Genomic DNA, 20,957 nt, shown 5'->3' on the forward strand with positions numbered 1-20,957 from the left:
AAAACCATCTGTATACCTTCAAAAAGGAAAAGATTTCAGCATCAAGAAGCCTTTTGCAACTATTTGAACTATCCAAGTCAGCTGCTTCGGTTTCTTTTCATCAACTGCTAAAATCAATGTAACATACAACAGGAAGCCTTAATCATATTTACTTGTGGCAAAAAGACGTTTGTGACTAAGTTTTTACTGGATAAAATAAATTAGTTGTAGGATCTACTCAGAGTTCTAAGTACATAATGACATTTATTAGTTTTACTGTAGCAGCAATCCTACAAGATGCTTTGCAAATGGGGATAGTATAGTGTTATACAACAACTGTCTTCCCTTCTCTGACCATTAGCAAAGATATAATCTTTATACCTAAAAGGATACTGCCTCCACCAGCTCAGGGCTCAGGCAAGGGAGGTTGCATTAGCAGTAGGATCCAAAAGGGAAGTCATCACTACTGCTACTGTTGGTCTAGGATATTATGATTAAGCTCTTTGTTCAGGCTTATTATCAAACTTGGTGACTCATTTTGCCTTGTCACATATAGGATGTGGACTTACCAGATGAGCAGCAGCAACATTGCTTACCTTGTTGAACCGGTGAATAGGCATTGGTCAGAAAACGAAAGTGCCCTTTATTGTACCAGCAGATCAAGGACATGTTTCCCTTCATTCTTATTCTGTACTGTCCTCTGGACTGGGGAGTTTCAGGGTTGCTCAGCATGGATGGAGGTAGACCTGTGCAGTCACTCTTCCTGGCGCTCAGCAACCCACAGCAGTAAATCTCTGCATGTAAACAAAAACATTCCCTATCAGCAAGCCATTGCATGCACCCAGAAAGCAAGAACAATGGACCAAGTCTGAATGGCCCAACTAGAAAAAGAGCTTGTCCTACAGCTTTCTAGATCAACAGATATGTTAGCCAACTGGCCTTCTCCTGTAACACCAAAGATTTGTGTTCTACATTAACATCTCTGGAAACAGAGACAAGTGCAGAAAGCCTGTTCTTTTGGTGAAATGTAATGACACTTCCTGCACAGTCATGATGAAATGACAAGGAGAAGAATTCAGGATATCTTCCCAAAAATGACATCTATAGTCAGTGTAATAGTCTTCACAACATGTTTAAAATTGGACTGATAAAAAACTCAATGGTGATATGCATTATGGAACAAATCAGAATTTATGATCCAAGAGAGTCTTTGATGTTTAACTAAGATAATAAATTGTGGAGGGAGCAGGGAGGTAGGTAAAGCTATAGCATCTTAGATGTTAACTGAAATAAATTCTCCTACCAGACTTCCTTGATGCTTTTAATTACAATATACATAGCTGATAAACTCTGGGCTTCACTGCCCAGTTCTTGATTTTCAGCTCCCTACTCCTCACACCTGCATCATCTGGTTTGTTAAGGAAATGCTGCTTAAGCAATTAAGAACCACTGAAACCACTGGTTGATTTAAAAAATACATGTGCCAGAAGGATGGAGAAGACGGAAATACAAGTTCAACGAAAACAGATTTTAGGTAAAGGAGATAAACCAAGTAGTGCCCTTAGTTGAGTGAGCACTGATCTTGTCCTTCACAGACATCAGAGGCTCCACAGGCGACACATTCTGCTGCTCACAGCTTCTTGGCCTTTTCATATTTGAAAGAGGCAATGAATAAAATCTAACACCAAAAACCACGTCTCAATGCAGCCAGGTGGGCACAAACAAGATTTGGAAACAACATTAATAATGACAACACAAAAGACAATGAGAAAAGCCTGATGGCAACAGGCTTACAATCAACATAGGAGGAACCACCCCTCCAGTGGCAGGCTTTTTTTTTTTTTTCTTTTCTTGCTAAGGGGTACCAGACATTTAGGTGCCTGAATGTGTCCAAAGAGCAATGGAACTGGTGAAGGGTCTGGAGAACAAGAGAACAAGTCCTCTGAGAAGCAACTGAGGGAACTGGCATTGTTTGGCCTGGAGAAAAGGAGGCTGAGGGGAGACCTTATCGCTCTCTACAACTACCTGAGAGTGTAGAGAAGTGGGTGTCAGTCTCTTCTCCCAAGGAACAAGGGATAGCATGCAAGGAAATGGCCTCAAGTTGTGCCAGGTGAGGTTTAAATTGGGTATTAGGAAAAATTTGTCAAGTATTGGAACAGGCTGCCCAGGGAAGTGGCTGAGTCACCATCCCTGGAGGTATTTAAAAGACGTGTAGATGTGGCCCTGAAGGACATGGTTCAGAGGTGGACTTGGCAGTGTTAGGTTAACAGTTGGACTCAATGATCTTAAGGGTCTTTTCCACCCAAAATTATTCTATGAATCTACACAAGCAGTGGAGGTCACATACCTGCAAACTTTGGCACTAACACAGTAAACTTTTAGAAAGCTTTCTTCTAGCCAATATTAAGATCGTCGTGCTCTGATAACAAGCAAGCCTGGAAGAATTTCCTTAGCTGCCTAAAGTTTATGACTCACTGAAGGGCGATACTTAGTCTCTCCAGAAGACTGCCATGCTATAAAACCAAGCTAATAACTGCATTACTGTGCTAGAGATTCAAAACAGCAGCAGCCATCTCTGAGACCTCATAATAATTAATTGTAGCTTTTCCTTTAGCTCAGGCAATAAGCCTGCAGAACGCTTCCAGCAGATGTTTCTCTCCTCATACAGAATAATGGGAACCATTTCCTCTCTCAGGAACACACTGTGTAACCTTCCTGCTGTATAGCCTAGAAAAGTGCAACACTTCTGCAGATTTACTAGCATCTCTCATCACAGATGACACCCTTAATCTGTAGAGTTCTTTAAAACCACCCAGTTACTATAGCAATCGAAGCAATAAAAATGATGCCCATCTGGTTCAATGAAGTTTTTGAGTGTAATTAAATCAGAATCACAACAGGTGTTTGCTACATACACAGGAGTCAATGGAGACAGTTTGTCCTCTGGTCTTCTTAAACTGTAACTGCAACATAAACACATACACCTAAACTAGATCAGCAAAAATGAAGAAATGTGGTGTAGTCACCCAAGATTCATTCCCAGGGTCTCCAGGCCCCAGAGGGCTTGTGCTGAAGCCTGTTTCACCACATTTTCATTCGTACCATTTGCAAAAGCAGCCAGGCTTGAGCTAGTTCAGGCAAAAATACACATTCTGCAATAATTTATGCTGCCTGCAACGCTGGGTCAAGTCAGAGCCAGGGCAACTGGCAGGCCTGTTGTGGGAAGGAGATGAGAGCTTGCTTTAGTCCATGTGCTGCAGCTGCAGGATCCTGCAAAGCTGGTGGGAGTGCCACAGTTGCCCAGGCTGGCAACTCCTGCAGCTTTGCCAACCCCAGCCACTCTGCAGGACAGAGCCAGCTGCTCCTGCTGCTTCAGAAAGTGCAAAAGGCACTTTCAGGGATCATATGTTTAAGGGAAGCATGGGACACAGGGCTCTAGGAGGTGCTGTCCTCTGTAACAGACAACACTAATGCTTAGAGGGGGAAAAAGGGATGTGCACTATGAATGAATGTCACAGCAAATAACAATGACAGCTGTCTGCTCGCAGAACAGAGAATTTGGGGCATTTCAGTGCAGGTTTCCGGTTCTATTCAGAGGCCAGAGAAAGAAATGCTTTGGATGTTCCCTGAAAAATAAGAGAGGTCTATTCAGGTTTTTGATTTTGAAAAAGTTCAAAGTGCCCTGTCTTATTTTCTAAAGTTTTCTCAACTCTTGGTATCTTCATAGATCTTAGATAATGTTCACTGACATCCCCATTACTAGGCATATATTCTCTACTGTGGTACAGGGAAGGTGCTACACAGCAGGCTTTCAATAAAGAACACTGTTTTTCACAGTAATGCATGTGTGGGTTAGGGTTAGAAAAAGCAAATGATAGTTAAGGTTCCACAAAAGTCTTCATATGATCACAGGATCCTATGGTTTAAAGGATAAATCAGGTTGAAAGGCAACTCGGGAAGTCTCCAGTCTCATCCCCTGCTCAGAGTCGGGTCAGCTCTGAGGTCAGACAGCACTGCTTAGGGCTTTATCTTGTCTGGGCTTGAAAACCTCCAAGGACAGACACTGTACAACCTGTCTGAGCATCCTGCTACACTGCCCTCAGGAAAAACCTTACAGCAAGTCTGAACTACTTTTTTTGTTTCAGTTTATGTCTGTTGTTTTTCATCCTTCCAGGACACACCACCATGAGGAGCCACCTCCATTCTCTCCATAACCTCCTTAGGGTAGTGTAAGGCTGCTGATGGCGCTCCCTGAAGCCTTCTCTTCTCAGGCTGAACAAGCACAGTTCCCTCCCCATAGCAGAGCATGTGGTCCAGCCCCTGGTCAAGTTGGTGGCCCTCTGCTGAACTGACTCCAGTTTATCAATGCCTTTCCTGTACTGGGGGTGCGGGGGTGTTGTCCAACACCGTGCTGAATAGGAGGCAATAATCACCTCCTTTGATCTACAGGCTACACTCCTGTTAACACAGCCCAGAACAATGCTGACCATCTTTGCTGCCAGGGCACATTGCTGACTCATGTTCAGCTAGATGGACCCAGACCTCAGGTCCTTTCCATCAAGAATTTTGAGAGGAACTAATACATTTTCATTGGGTGCCTCTCTAGATTTTCTAAAATTCCCTTTAGTTCCCTTAAATGTCAGTTTAGGTTTCCAAAAAGTTTATAGTTTCTAAGCATTAGTTTATTTAAATTTCCCCCCTATTTCTCTGTTGATAGTCACAAAAAACCCCCTCCAAACAATGTAAAGCAGTTAAGATCAACACCAATTTATTTTTGTTTTCAGTTCTCAATGGGATCTTTCTACCGCTGATCATGCTCTAGTCCAGAAACTAAATTTTCTTGAAGAAGAAAAGTAAATTTGTCAGTTTAAGAATAGGTCTTGAACTGACATGACCACCTGAGCATAGATGCTTTTAAACAGGCTCTCATGACACTTCTTGGTCATGGTGTTGCCCTGTTCAGATTTAGATGGCTAAGCCACATACTAAAAAAAGCATTAAGGTCATTGCTGAGAGTGACTGTGTGATACATTAGGAGAGATGTCTCTGCTGAGTCCGGGCTTCTCTGCCTGCCTCTCCTCAAATATTCTGCTAATGCAGTAGGATCCCAGCAGGTGCCGGCAATACATCACCTGCTTTGCAGTAAAGTCAGTAAATACCATCTCCTCCAGGGCTCTTACTGACTTGACATGTCTAGCATCTCACCTCTCCCAGGCTCTCATAGCTCTTCCAGTTCAACACTGCCCTGCAAAACTTCTGACCTATCCCCTAGTAATCATGGCAAATGCAGACAACCCCATGGCCTTATTAAACAGCAACACTTTCATGTTCTCCCCATGATCTTCTTTACATAGGAGAGCCATGCTATTTTGCAAAGTCAATAAACCTGCTATCTTAGTGTCCACCCTCACCACGCATACCATAGCTTCCCCCCTAGGAAGCTGACAGTGTGTACCAGATCTGAAATTTAATTTTGGAATCAGCAAATATCATTGAAAGTCTCAAAAATCATGAACCAAACTGAAATCTCAGTACAGCATTAGCATATTTGATCAGACAGTAAGTCAAAATTACGTGCTTTAAAAAGACATTAATGAATTTGCTACCTGCTAGAAACTGATAATTCGAATGATCTGTTCTTTGTAAAGCCCATGAATAATTCACCCCTGTGAACAATTTGAATTACCTGTAAGTAATAAACACTCAGCCATGCATCTTTTTCACTGGGGTTATGGACCAACTGGGTCATGTCATATCGTGTTTATTCTTCCCTAGCTGAGCATAAAGGGTGCGACTCAGGAGTCAAGTTTTTATCTGTCAGTCTTTACATCTAAGTCTGACACATTAGGTACAAGGAGTATGTGAGTTATCCTCTACGTTTTTTTGAACCCACATTTTGCATCATTGCTTTGGTAATCTTAAAAATTTAATGCTTATAATCATCTGTCAAAACAATTAAGCAATTGTTTACTAAAGAATAGTGTCTGCTCAGAGGAAAATCTCCAGTGCAATATAAATACTTTTGACTTCTTTCCCATTTGGCTGTTTGCAGCATCTGGGAAATCACGACTCTTTTGTGAGAATATGGCGATATTCCACTTTTCTCTGTGAGCTTTCAGCTTACCTAAAATAACATAGGAGCTAGGTCCTGCATAGAGCTCAACAGAGACAGCCTTCATTGCCAACACAGTCTGAAGTTCGCAGCTATAGCACTGGTGCAGCTCATTGATGTTCTCATTTTAAATGAGAATCAAGATATTGATTGACAGTAGAAGTCACATCTTTAACAGATATTAAACCAGCAAGAATTTCTAAGGCACACTTCTAAGGATTCTCCCCATCCCCAGTCTTTCACAGGGGGAACAGAAAAATCACAGCATATATGAAATCCCTTGAAAAGTTCACCAGGCCACCTAGGAATTAAGACCTCACATTTCTAGGGCAAAAAACAAAAGCAAGGGCTTTAAATGTCCTTATTAAAAATGTTTTTACATCCTCATTTTGAACTTTAAGAAGATTTAAATAGGAAAATTTAAAGAGCAAATTAGAAAGTCCTCTGCATAGTACCTTTTAATGAACGAGATCTTCTCCTATAGATAACCAACTTATCTATACAAGAAACTGAAGGCTCACTGAAGCTTTTTGTGAGTTTTTTTAATTCAGAGGCATGAAGGCCCTAGGTTGTCATTAAAACCCAGTAAGTCATCTGATACACACCTTGCTTCTCAAATTCTTCAAAGAGATTCAGGCTGGTAATGCTTGGGCCAGTGAAGATGATGTAGTTCTTCCCAGAGGCATTCTGACAAAGGCTTTTGGCCACCATACTGTGGAGCTGTGGTTTGTTCTTCAAAGCATCCAGCCCATCAGCACCACTCCCTTCTTTGAGATGGACATAAATCTTAAACAAGAAATGAGAAGAAAAGTCAGAAGGTTATAAGTAATTCCAAAGGGAGTAGACGCAGTTGCCAACATTCATTGCTCAGCTCAACTGCAGACAAGTTGAGAATTGAGGCAGCAGATACTTTTTATAAACTGCTAATATCTAAAGCCTCTTTCAAGGTGCTGTTGCTTTAAAACCACCTCAGGCACAGCTACTGATAAATACAGTGTCCTTTGTCTCAGCTTACAGGCTTCCCGAGGTTCTTGTCACTGTTGTGCAGTTTGAAGATTGTTTGCTTGGCAGGAAAATACTTAAGTCATAACTGAGATTATGTGTTGCACTGAATCTGCACAGGCTTTAATGCTGCCAGCAAAAGAAGAGCATGGGAACTTCAGTTTAAAAAAAGTCCCCTATAAGATGACCAGAAGGAAACAGCCCATTTGCTTCACTGCAGTAATGTTCAGATTTATTTCTGTTGGCAGCAACCATTAGGCTGCGACGCAAGCGCGTGTGCACCCCCATAAGTGACAGGAGCCACCAACACACACATTCAACCAGCCAGAACCTCATCAAGCTCTCCAGACACAGTGCTAATTTTTAGAACCTTTACTTAGATCATGATTTGGAGACAACCCACCAAAACAGACTGAACCAGGAAGCAGGGTACAGCGCAATATGCTGCTGTTAACAGGGACATGCCTGGCTCACTTGTAGCAGCCTGCAGTAGCTTTAGCGTGTATCCTGCTACTCTGCAGTCCACAACGCTATGCATTTCCAAAGAGCTGTCACCACCATCTGTAGGTGGATATACGTGTCTGTGTTAGAGTGCAGGAACATTTATCCCCTAGTAATGTGACCATAATTAACCAAACATAGTCCAGCTAATATACCCACCAACTACAAGAGCACTGAAGTAAAGCTATTCCTTCATTCCCACAAGTGATCCCTCTAGCAGAGAAGTCTTCTGCATTGTCACACAGAGGAAGAAAGCACATAACCCTTCCTCTGTACACAAGCCTTCAATTTTAGTTCACTAACAGTATTTTACAAGCATAACTTTCACCAAAGTTGAACATCTATTAAAATCAGCTAGGTATCTGACCTTCATCTTGTTCTAAAGTCAGCAGAAATAACCTGCCGTAAGGAGAAATGAGAAGCAGACACTGTTCAGTCACTCAAACAGCACATGTAACACCATGGAACTTGCAAAGATTTAAAAACACACACAAATGCAAATTTTCTGAAAAATTTGCCCAGGCCTGTCTTCATGACTTTGGCTCTGAAACACTCAATTCTTTTAGGAATTCCAGAAAAATTTACCCATCAGAGAAAAAGCTGAAACTTGCTCAGTATTCAGGGGCAGAGAAAATGAATTTTGCCTTGTTTGCTGGAGTGACAACAACAAGCTTTTGTTAAACTTGCTTGAGACCTCAACCATTCAGAACATGCAGCATTGCTCTCCTGTATATGTATCCATTTCTCCTGCCAACACACTCCTCCATAAAGGAAAGTTCATTACAATGCTCAGAGAATAGAAATGCTCGCATGTTTGCAGTAGTGCTCTCAGTAATTTAAATCTTTATGATCTTAGAGAGGAACAAAATTCATTTAAACAGCTTCTCCCTATTTTTAGATGGTGTATCTCCCAGCACTGGTGTTCTAGATATATTAATGTAATATTCCCTAGCAATTCATGCATCATGGAACAGACCCCAGAGGAGTGCATTATGTATGAAATCTCTGAGAAATGAGACATCATTTGTATTTTGAAGTAGTTGATGTGCTAAAGAACAAAGTTGGTGCAAGGACGAATACACTAATTACAGAAAGAAGTACAGCATATATTAAAAGGAAGTCTTAAATATACATTATTTATCTTTTTTAAAAAAAAGAAACCCAACCCTTTTTTGATAGAAACAGTTTCCAGATGAGGACAAAGGCAGGCATGTTTGTAGACTCCCTGATCATGCTCCACTAACTTTTGAAAGCTGTCAAATTTGCGCTTTCCGCAATGCTAAGGATGAGGATTAGCTAATTATGGTAAATCATTTAGGTTATTAATCAGGGCTCCAGAGAGCAGGTTAACAACGGAATGCATTCAAAGGGCAGATTGTTCCACATTTACAGCAAAGGTATTTCATGATTGTTGGCATCAAAATTAAGATTTAGTTACTAGTATGCCAGCACAGAGACTACATATCAAGCCCTTAAAATCTACACACAAAGCAGTGGAGGCAGAAGATGCAGATTAGTTTTGACCTTGGATTAGCAGATGAACTGAAAACAAAGCAGGAATCTCTAAGGCTAAGAAAGTGTCCTACACCTTCCCTCCCCTTTTGCAGCAAGTCTTAGCCAACCAAGAATCTCTCCATGCTCACTTCGTGCTCCCTGTAGAGTACCACCCCGCTAAAGGATGAGGCAGTCTGCTGGCATCGCTGGTGCACCAATTGGTCCCTTACTGTAGGCTGGTTTGGGTCTGCAAACAGCTACTTTAAAGACCACGCCCACCATGCAACTCTCCACTGTGGTACCACTATTTTCATATTAGGATGCTACATACTCTGAAGGTTTTGTTAGCAGAGTTCCCTGGGCACCTGGCACCCTTCCATTGCACTCCCCTCTATCTCGAGGGTCCTTGTAATGGCCACCTTGTGATTCTCATCCCCTCTTGCTCTGTTCACCTCCCCAATGCCCTTTACTTAGGCATCTATACCCTCTGATGAACCTTCCCTCCTCCTCCAATGTTAAATATATCCCCCTTTTTTCTCCTTAGGCATTTCCTTGCCTATCCAAGCACAGCCTTTGCTCTTGGCAGAATTTTTCTTGTTTTGGAGAAGCATGATTCAAAGCTTGATCATGCTCAGCTCTGTTGGGAAGATAGGTGATGGGAGCATAATGCTGGAAGGCATAAAGGCTGCTGTGAAACAGTGGCTGGGTACAGACAACTGGCAAAGGCATAGCTTCAAACACCCTTGCAAGTGCCTAGGATCCCATATGGCCTTTATTTTCCTTCTCCCCATCCTCTCATCCAGCTTATTTCATTCTACCTCAAGTCATTAAGATCCTGTCTACTGAAGCCCACAGCTTACCCCCCATTCTGTAATGCATTAGAAGTGGTATTTAACAGTTAGCAGTCTGCAGAAAAAGCACAGAATTGCCAGAAATTGGCTGCAAGGCCTTCACAGGCACAGTCAGAAGCTGCTCCCCAAAAATGTTAGTTAAACCATTCACCAGAGCTTCTGGTTTGCCCTGTGACAGCGTTAGAGCTTTGTGCCCTTTCCACGTGCTCCAACAGCAAAACGTCATCAGAAACACAGGCTCGACAACTGCTGCTGGACAACAGATGGAGATGTTGGCAGCAACATCCTCCGTTTCTGCGGGTGACAGCCAAAGCAATGCTTCTTGCATATCTGCAGAGATCATTTTTACTGTGCATTTTTTTCTAGTGGCTACTGATCCACTTGATCTACAGAACCAAAAGGGATAACTTCTATAGATGTGACATCATCTGTCTTAGGAGGCAACTACTGGCTGAAGCTCTTTTTCCTGAAGTGCTGGGACAGAAACAGATCTTTTTCTAGCCATACCTCAACTATTTGTTTCTTATCAGAACAGCTACACATTCAATTCTACCATCTATCTACTGCGCCAGATATTTTCAATCCAAGGTGTTTTAATCCCACGTGCACAACACCAGCTCTCTCTCTTCTCACACCACTTAACTCATCCCTCAAACCCCCCTCTCTTCTGCCTTCAGTTTCCGTGCAGCATCCTAACAGTCTCTTCCCCTTAACAGCCTGGCAGTAAGAAAAGACCTTCACAGTCTCTGGCTCATCTTTCCTTCCACCTACAACTGCTTCTGCCTCCTCCCATCATAGATACAAATCCATGTACCTGAATATTTGCCTGAGCGACCAGGGTATGGGTGAAGACTGTGCTGAGCTCTTCCAAAAAACAAAACAGTGCAAACTGTTCTGGAAAGACCGTTTGCCTACACAGAGGCAGTCAGAAAAAACATCACATTTCTGGGCAGGGGATTTCACACATTGACAGATGAGAGGCAAGTCAATCACCTGTCATTCAAAAACTCAAAGCAAGTATGTTCAGCTACAGAGACAGGCTGCTCGAGAGAGTGCTACCAGAGGAAGGAATCTCAGAGAAGACCTCTGTGCTACAAGCCAACAGGAATTTCCTTGTTCTGTGCTGGCAATTTACTCTATGGAAAATTCACGTGGAAGGTTCATAAGGTCTTGCTAGAAACTGGGTTAAAAAACTGAGCACTTAGGAACAAAAGCCGCATCTTGACTGCACATTTAAGCATGCCCTAGAAACTAAAATATTGGTGATTCTGTGCATACCCAAAGCTCAGATGGCAAATTGAAAGCACTTGTGAATAGCATATCCCAAATATTCCATATTCATACATAATTGAAGCACTTCAGGATACAATTCTCAAATGAAATAGATGACATTTGGAAGAAAAAAAAGAAAGAGCAGGGGTAATAATAAACAGGAGGAAGATATTGAAGGCTACATTGTGCAAAATCTCACAAAGTGAAGACCCTAAACAACTACAAAACAGAAGACAAGTTTTTAGATGACACAGTTATAAAAGCAAGAGAAGAATGGTACTATCATACTTTTTGGATCCTGAATAGCTATCAAAAACCCCCCCTTCATTTTTCTACAGACTTCATAGTCAAATATCTAACTGCTCATTCCTAGTGCCATTCTCTAGATCCTACCTCACTCTGTCTTCCTCTCTCATCCCAAACTTAATGTCTAAACGTTGTCATTACCATCACTGTTGGGAGATCCTCCCCTCCAGTCCCCCCACAAATCTTCTGCAGCCCATATTCCCACCTTCTTTAATGGCCTCCTCTCAGACAGCTTTTAGGTCTAGCTCTTCCTCAGCACTGATGGTGCTCTTACTGAGACCAGGTATTTTCATTGGTTTGAGCCTCTTTTCATTCTCTTCCTACTCCTCTAAATGCTACTTTGAAAACAGCATTCAAGGGACATGCAGTTCTCCCATTCTGTTCCCATCTAGCTCCTGGGGCTCCCTACAAAGCTCTTTCTTTGATCCCTATCTCTTCTCCCTCTGCCTCCTATTTTGAACTATTTCAATCTGTAACATCTATGTGCTGAGGACTGGCAAATCTGTTTTGTCTGTACATGTTCTTCAAAGTTTCTAACAAGATTGTGGTGAGACTGGCAGATAGATGCTGGTAGAGTTGCCAATGCAAGCCAAATACAGCTAAAAAATAAAGCTCCCTGTTTTCCTTCCCTTGAAATCACTCCTCCACATGACTGCATCATCACTGGGGACACTATGACATCTTACCTATATGGTGAACCTACTATCTGTGGATCACCAAATGCTGACTTCTCTCTGTAGCCTCTCCTAGGCCAGCCACATCGAAGTCAGGCAGCTTCATTATGTGTAACACCTCTATGATAAAGCCTTTCCTATTTGTTCAAATATCTAAGAACTGTCTGTCTCTCTTCTCAGTTACTGCAACCATCTTTCTTCCCTTTGACCTTGCTTACATGCATCTTGACATCCAGACAGCACTCCGCCTCAGAGATCACCTGTCTAACCCTTTGCTTCAATCATGTCAGCTTTCTGTCAGTTCCCTCTTCTTTACAGCATCAAATCCAAGTGGGGCTGGAAAATGGAGACAGGCTTTTGTCGTTTAGCTCTCTCTTTTAAGCTCTTCCTATACCATCTCAGTATACTGATCCCTGCCTGAGTTTGCCCTGTGAAGCCAGGCATGCAACCACTGACACCAAACAAGGCCACATTTGCTTCTTTCCATGCTGTCCTTTTCCTGCCTGGTTGGAAATCAGTGCTAACCTCTGCAAAGCTCTTTTGTTTTGCTCTTCCATACCTTTCTTAGAAAGGATGCAACCCTCACAATGCAATTGCTAATCTATGCATTGGTGCTGCTATGTTCTCAGCACTGCTTTGTCGAGCTCCCTCTGTGTAACCGGCAGCCCAGCTCAGGTGCGTGGTTGAGGCCTCACTCTGGTGCCATACAATTGCACAGCCTTAGCTCCAGTTTTTCTAAGAAAATTACTGTTGAGCTGTGAGAAGATGTGTAACTGAGGATAAATGTGAGAAGGTATATAAGTGATGCAAGATAAGAAAAGTAAAAACTATCAGAAGTGCTGTAATTGTTGAGCAGCTCAACAATATGTATATGAGGATATGAAGATAATATGTAGCAGCTCAAGGAGGAAAATACTTACATAAAAAGCTATAAAGGCTTCATAAAAAAAAAAACCCAGAAGATGACAATTCAGTAACATCAAGGACCCAGGAGCAACAAGGCTGATGACCGCCTGGCCTGTGCAGGCTCACTGGGAGCAGGGAGCTCCCTGGTGCGTAGCAGCACATTGGTCCCAGCTCTCTGCCACACACATTGCCCAGCAAACGCTGCTGTACACATCCTGCTGCAGTCTCTGGGCAGCAGAGAGTTGTCTGAACTAAAGCAACTCACTGTGGCAGGCTTATGCCTCCATCTTGCATTTAGATGCTAAACTTGCTAGGGCAGAGATGGTCTTCTTGGTCTGCCTACCCAGCACAAAGGGATGGGATCTGTGAGGGGCATTCCCATGGCAAAACTGTTAAGTGAGGAAGAGAGGAGGCTCTGATACTTTTAGCCTCCTTCCTTGGGCAGAGCTGCACTGAGTGAGGACAGCTGCAGAAAGGATTCAACTACGCAGGTAGTTTTATCATCAGAAACTCCAAACACCACAGACAGGAACTGAAATTAACCTCCACTTCCATCTAGAAACAGACACTAGGACTGCGTGTAAACTCAGGGAGAGATCTTTGCATTAGGTCATATGTAGATGTTCGTTTTTCCCATTCATCTAGAAACACTGTAAGACTGTAAACTCCACAGAAACGAATGGGGCTGGCCATTCACACATCTGCAAAAATACCTTCCCACTTAATACTGGTGAGCAAGAGGATAATTGACTTTTAATTGAGATCCGAGATTCTCAGATGCTGACAATACAGAACTGCATGCATTAGAAAGCCAGAGCCTGGTGGGAGCCAGAGGAAGAAAGCAGACAGGATTTTCCAGCCTCCAGTGACTGACAAATGAAGGCGATTAGATTTCCTGGGATCCCCTCCCAGCCAAAGCCTGACCTTGCGAACCTCCTCAAAGCAGCAGCTACATCCCTGTCTTCCAGATGCAACTGTTCCAGCAAGAGAGAAATTATCAGGGCACTGTTTAAAGAAACTCAAGGGCTCAAACTAATCTCTAAACAGAACTTAAAACAAGCTGAAACACCAACATTCTGAGCAGCTTTATTAAACAAATGCACAGATGGCTAACTCCTGCAACTCTGACCTTGAAAACAAAATTAACTCCAGGCTTATTTGCCCCTCCCTTTCCCGGTGACTGAGTGCACTTATGTGCTGTGTCATGAAATTAGAAATTCCTTGGTGCACCATCTCAGCTTCCCTAAATTCCGGAATTAAGTTCTTACTCTGTAAAATGAACAGGGTTATGAAGTATTTGAGATGACAGTACTTACCTTTACTGTAAAAGCATGTTTACATTGTTCAGGTTTTTTTGCTGCAATTGAGAGCTCTGTCACTAATCTGTGGAGTGACTTCAGATGTCTCCCTTCACTGAGACTGCTGCTCTTCAGGGACAGAGCCATTTCTTACCCTCTCATGAGGGTAAGAAACCCTGATCCAAGTTGCACTCTTTAAATACTGCTATAGTGCAAGTTGCTGGTTGTTCAGTAACATGGGAAGACTCAAGCTGCAGAGACATAGTCCTTTTCCTTAATCTGTTCTGATTCATCACTTTCTTCAGGGTAAGTAGTAGAAGGTGGAAACTCAAAGTCCCAGCACAAGGATCTAAAGGACTTCATAAATCTAAGCAACACATTTCACAGGGATATTAATGAAAATGAAACATATTATTTCAAGAACTTTCTGCCAGCAAATAAAAGCAAGTGCAGAGCCCATATAGTTGGGGCTAGGGAGGGGGTGTGGGAAGGGAAGAGTGTCCAGACTAGCCTCAGAGAACCAATTTCACCCCAAGGAATAGGAAAGGATATGCACACCCATAAAGTTATCACTTTGCCACCATGATATCACAGGTTTTTTAAATGAAGAATTAGACTGATGAGCTAATTCCATTAGCACCTATCATAGTGATTAATATTGCCTGACTGTCCCTTTGCAGCGCTGTCTACCACCTGCCTTTCATTCTGTTGATTGATGGCTCTTTGGGTCAGGGACTGTCTTTAGGTATGTTTGTGTCATAGGCCTGTGGTTTAGGATAAGGCATGATGGGAATAGCTCGTCCTGCCTGACTCCCTATGGGCTTCAGTGCATGGCACCAGCTTCCTGAGCTTCCTTCTCCTTGTGCAAAATGACTATAAAACTTTCTTGTGCAGGAGGAGCTTATGCAAGGACTTAGTAAAAGATACTCGTGGCCACATTCATTCTTTATGAGCCACACAAGAAAAGGAAAGAGAGCATGGTGTGTCCTACCAGGAAAAAATAACTAGCCTTGACAATATTTGGGAACTCTTAGCATTTTTTTTATGAGCTCTGTTGCTGTATCTAAAATGAAAAAGAGTCCTACCAATCATATTTATGGACTTCTTTTACAAGCAAGTGTTCCAGATTCTTTTGAGAGAAAAAGAGAGAAATAAAAACTGACACAACTGGAGTTTTGATTTAAATAGGATGACTTACTCAGCAAATACTCTAAAAAAGAAAGAAACACTTCTAAGCTGCTGTGATCATTTAAACTGCAATCAAGATATCAAAATACTGGTTTGAAAAGTGTCTTAGTGGTAACACATATTTAGGGAAATGTATCAGAGGGAAATGAAGAGATGGAGCAGAGAGGTTCACCTGAGGACCTGCAAACTGAGTTTGCTGTTTTTATTGAATTAGAAAGAAAGAAACTAGATGGTCCAAGCCCTCTTCTACAGCAGTAGCTGCTGCCACCTTGATGTCCAGCCAGCATCAAGGATGGGTGAAAAAGGCAACAGTATCAGAGCAGTTTTGCTGCCTACTTTGCCAAAGTGAGCTCTCTTGGAGCCCTTTCTAACCTTGGAAAGGTTTTGTTCATGTTCCCAGCTGCTGTAGACATATATTTACTTTGTTTGAATGATGTGTCTTTCCTGCATGTTCCCACTTGGCCAGCTGACCGTGAAAAACTCAGCAACAAAGCTATTCACTGCAACAAGATGCTTTGCTAGAGAAATACCGAAGCAGAGATATGATCTGAAATTGTGTATCCATCTTAAAACAGACTTAAGTGCCAGGGTGGAGTCAGGTTATCTGTATTACAGAAATGTAGTCTAATATACATACATTATTTATATTATGCATATATAAGCCTATGCACCTTCTTACATCCACAATCAATATTTGTTTTTTATGCCACTGTTGTTCCATGAATGGTTTATTGGGATAGATTTTTAATCAAACACTATTTGCATAAAAAAGCAAACGGAGTCATCAAATTGAAGTATTTACTCACACCCAGAAAAGCAATTGAGAGTTTTGTTCATGAGAACAAGCAGACAGAGGAACATGGGGAGTCAAACAGCTAAAACTCCTAATGTTACCAACTGCCCTGTGAGCTGCCAACTAGGAGCTGTTCAGAGAATAGCTCAGCATGTGGCTTCAAAACACTGATGGTATCAATTTTACATTAGGAAACAAAACAAGCAATTCTTTTCATTGTAGGAAAAGCAGATCACTGGGAAAACCTGGATGTTCTCAAATGGAGATTTTTTTAACATCAGGCTCATCATTCCGGTTGAGAGGACCTTGCTTTTATCCAGGAACATCACAGATCTAGGGTTCCTTCAATTCCTGAGAGCCAGTCATACCTAGCTCACTTCCCTCTTCTGTCTGGGCTGCCTCATCTATTTAGAGATATATATTATTCCGACTTTTGAAACTGAATTATTAAGTGTTTATACTCATATTTTATCCTGAATAAAATTACCTCAGTGTCATCACATGGAAACAATGAGGGAGGGAACTCATCCAGACAGTATTGCAGAATTTCTACATATTTCTAAGTGGGGGCTACAAGGTTTTTCTGACAGCAGACAAGTGATAGACCAGTAAGTCCTTAACTGTCAGGCAACAAGTTCTTCCTCCATCATGGCAGTTTCACAAGAGATGGATAGGAAGGTGTGCACATGAAGGGGGAAAACACTGTATTTTCTTCTTACTTAGATCAATTCTCTCTATACGTTAAACACTGAAAAAAGCCCAAACAACTACCAAATAAGTGCTTTGAATTCTGCAAGATCCCTTGTAAGTGTGACACACAACTGAATGTAGCATTTCAAGCATACCATAGCTGAAGATCCCCATTTTTCCCAGACTAGGTTTTTCCATTTACCATGAACGTTCATAGTCCTGTATATTCTTTTTCACCCTTCCCTAAGGTCACCCTCAGCCGATCATTTTAGCATGATGATAATTACAGACAAATCATGGAATGAAAATAGAAGGCAGCTGGTAAGATGATCCCGGACGTCATCCGGATGCAAGTGAAGCATGAGTATCTAATTCATTAAGGGAGCAGGAGGATTAGGGTGGTGCTGAGCATCTATTCTGTTTAATTTGACATTCCATTAATTTACTTTCTCAATGGACAGGACGGGAGGTGCAACATAATTATAGCTCAGAATCTGAAACCTCTGGCATGTCTGAAGACATTAGTTTAGTGGCAGTTGGCTGGTGGGAGCACAGCAAGAGATCAGCAAACTTTGGGCTCACTGTACCCATTAAGCTTCAGTAATAAGCTGTGTGTGGGACTGGTGGAGTTCACCTTGGAGATTAAGGACACTGCCTCTGCATAGCAAATGACTTTCCAAAAGCCTTGAGAGCGGAAACTTCCAAGGATGCTTCCCAAGGTGAATCTATTTTGTGTCGGACAAAACAACTGCTTTAAAACCTGGATGGAAGATGTATGATCCTAATTTTCTTCTTAGAGCGAACAGCACTCCTGAAAATGCAAACATCTTCCCAGCGAGCCTCCTTTCTTGCACAGCTACTCAAACAGCCGTCGTGATTCAGGGATCAAATTTTACTGTGAACGAATGTTTAGCTGCAGCAAATCCACAGGCTCTGCAGTTCTGACATGCATTCAGCCTGAGCAGGCACTGTGCACATCCTACCTGGACCTCTGAACCACTGCTCTGGAATATTTTCACAGAAGCTCTTGGGAAAAAGAAATATCAGAAAATATCTGCCCCCTCTCCTCTAGGTATCAAAATAAATGGCCATATTTTTCAAGAGCTCTCAAAATACATCAGCAATTGAGAAATGTGAGAATTTGAAAAGTTATCTCCAATGCTTTACAACACCAAACCCCTTTAACACATCTTGCACTCAAGCTCATATCTCACTTTGAGATCACATCAGATGTTATTTCTTTGGTAGAAAAGCAGAGGTGTGAAAAGAGATGTAATAGGAAACCCTGATAATACGTTCCTGACAGAAAAATGGACATCTTGATACCATATTGATTTAGTCTATTGGACACTGCTGCCTATCACAGATGCAGCACTATACTTAGAGGGAGAAGCTGACTCATTAAAAATTACAGAAGTCACAGTACCTAGACATTTAGATAAACTTAGGACGTACAAACAGACAGACCTTTTAACTCCATTTCAATTTAATTAGCTTAGGGCTGGCAGACAGATGTACAGTATTAGGGACAGGCACCTTCAGTTAAATCATACAGCAGTGTGTCAGGAACTTGTTGTCACTGTCCTTTGGCTTTAGTATCTGCAGGAGTCAGAGGCCTACTGCATTCAGACTGTAGTTCCCAGCAAGGCAACGAAGAAAAGTGACTGTTATCTTTGGTTCTGCAATACATGTAAGGGCCTGCTGGAACTGAATCAACACATCTGAAGAGGTAAAACCCACCTGGCAAATGAAACCAGTGGATGAGCACTGCCGAACCCAGAGACTGAATTTCCTCTTTTTCCTCTTGCGCAGCTCCCTCTCTGTGCACGTGGCAATGAAAACAGGATCCTCGTCAATCAGGGGCTCATGTAGTACCTGCAATTGTCAAGAAAAGAGGTGGGGGGAAAGAAACAGAAGAATATGTGATTGCTGAAAAAAATGGTGCTTTAACTTCTTCCAAGGAAATACAATCCTTGCATTGTGCTTGTGCGCATCACCCCATACAAAGGAGCAAAACCACTTTTGTTCAATGCTACTATTCAACAAAAACCAAAGCCTGGCCAAGCACAATTCCATTGTGGATGGCTGCTCTACATCTGGTTGGCAAACACTGCAAGGCATGGCTCTCACTTCTCATTATCAGCTACAGTTCCACATCCCTCCAAAATAGAGGCAGGGCGTAGGGCAGGTGAGGCTTGTTTGCAGCATCCTTCTCCAAGCTTCATCTTCAGCTTCATCTTGTTTGGCAGAATGTCTTCCACTCAAACATCCCCTACAATATGTTGTAAAGTACACTGCTTGATTACAGCAAAGGAAAACATACAGCAAAGAGGGAGAGAAGTTAAGGGAGAAAAAGATATTTTCTGCTGCCACTTAAAGAGGTGTTGAAGAGACAGAAAACATTTTTCCTGGTGGCAGCAGCTTCAGGGAAGCCTCTGTTGCCTCAGGAGCTGAAAATTTGACAAAAGGAGGCAGAGACAAAGGATGAGAGGCAGGAAAAGAAAAAGACAAAGCAGACTGGAGCAAATAGTGAAACACCTGTGAAAGTGAAGCAATTTCTGCTTTCTGCATCCAGATGATATAAGCAGTTCCCTGTTCCTTATAGCTGTTTGGTCATACTTCTCTCCTTTAATTCTGTTGCCAAGACATCAGGTTTTATACTGTAGAACTCACCTATAGAAAAGCACAACAACCTCCTTGCAGCTCATAGGTAGCTGTGCATAACATACACACCCCTGACTGCACAGTGTGTGAGTTGTCTAGCAAGTCACTTGTGAGAGTACAAATGCTTGGAAACTGTTGAAAGGTCTCAGCTGATGAATGCTGACCAAATTCAGATATCTACATCTAAATCAGAGCAAGTCACTGCAGGATCCCCTCCTAGCACACAAGGGGAAAGCAGTCCCATCAGGCCATAATGCATACTCTTTTAAAGATGTGTAAAATAAGTCAGATGGGTTATGATCTAAAGGAACATGTTCTTTTCCAGTGACTAGCACCCCAGAAGACAGGCTCAGATACAGGTGTCCCCAGTGCAGAGGCTCTCACCTTTGGACCGACCCTTTCAACACCTGCATGTGTGCTATTTTTGTGCACATCTGCATGCAGCCAGTACTGGAAAGGAGAACAAAGCTGCCTTAAACCTGGGAGCAATGCTCGTAGGAGAGATGTGGTGGGTAAGTAGTTAAGCACCAGTGATGAGCAGCTGCTGGCCTCCTGAATATAAGATGCTTGTTGAACATCACTCTGTCAGCCCAAAATAGGCACCCGTGCCCTCCCCACACAGTGGCAGCTGCACACTTTCATTCGTACGCGCTCCACTTCTTAACGGCTCATAAAACATTCACAGGACCATCTGAAAGCACTCTTGTAAAATGTTCAAATTATGCACCAAAATGCAGATGCAAGCAAGGAGAGCTGCAAACAAAGCTGTTTGTTCTCAAAGCTGTAGCTGCCCCGTTTCCCCACTGGCAACAAATCCTCTTCCCCTCTCAAGGTCCACACGAAACACTGCTCTTCCTTCCGAAGGCCTCCTGGGCCATTTCACACTTCCACCTCTAGGAATTCTGACAGTGTTTTGCAAATATTAAATGTGCCCTCATTCCCTATTGCCTTTCTGCCTCTTTCATGCAGAGGGGAGGACCACATCTCTTGGGATGGAGCTGGATACACCATTAAGAATTCCTCAGCTTCTGGAATGGCCCTCTTACCTGCCAGATCCCGCAGAGTGGTGTGGCTCGACTGTTACAATCTCCCCTGCTGTATGATGGAGAGCAACAGAAGGAAAAGCCTGTATAAGCATCACTTGAGGAAATTTTTTTTACCCTCTGTCATTAGTTCAGCTCCCTCCTCTGTACCACAGCGTCAGCTCTCCTGCAGCCTGCTTACCCT

At 42.5% G+C, this 20,957-nt stretch overlaps 1 protein-coding gene across 1 annotated transcript in view; it reads right to left on the reverse strand.

Moving 5' to 3' along the window:
* Positions 1-20,957, reverse strand: part of PGBD5 (piggyBac transposable element derived 5) — a 35,639-nt gene that overhangs the window by 7,849 nt on the left and 6,833 nt on the right. The window contains exons 2-4 of the mRNA XM_010173401.1: positions 18,807-18,941; positions 6,697-6,877; positions 576-773 (exon numbers count right to left, since the gene is read on the reverse strand). Of these exons, the coding sequence (XP_010171703.1) occupies positions 576-773; positions 6,697-6,877; positions 18,807-18,941 (514 nt within the window). The remainder of the gene's footprint in view (positions 1-575; positions 774-6,696; positions 6,878-18,806; positions 18,942-20,957) is intronic.

The sequence above is a fragment of the Antrostomus carolinensis genome, unplaced genomic scaffold (genome assembly GCF_000700745.2).
Source record: "Antrostomus carolinensis isolate BGI_N321 unplaced genomic scaffold, ASM70074v2 scaffold5118, whole genome shotgun sequence".
NCBI lineage: Eukaryota > Metazoa > Chordata > Aves > Caprimulgiformes > Caprimulgidae > Antrostomus > Antrostomus carolinensis.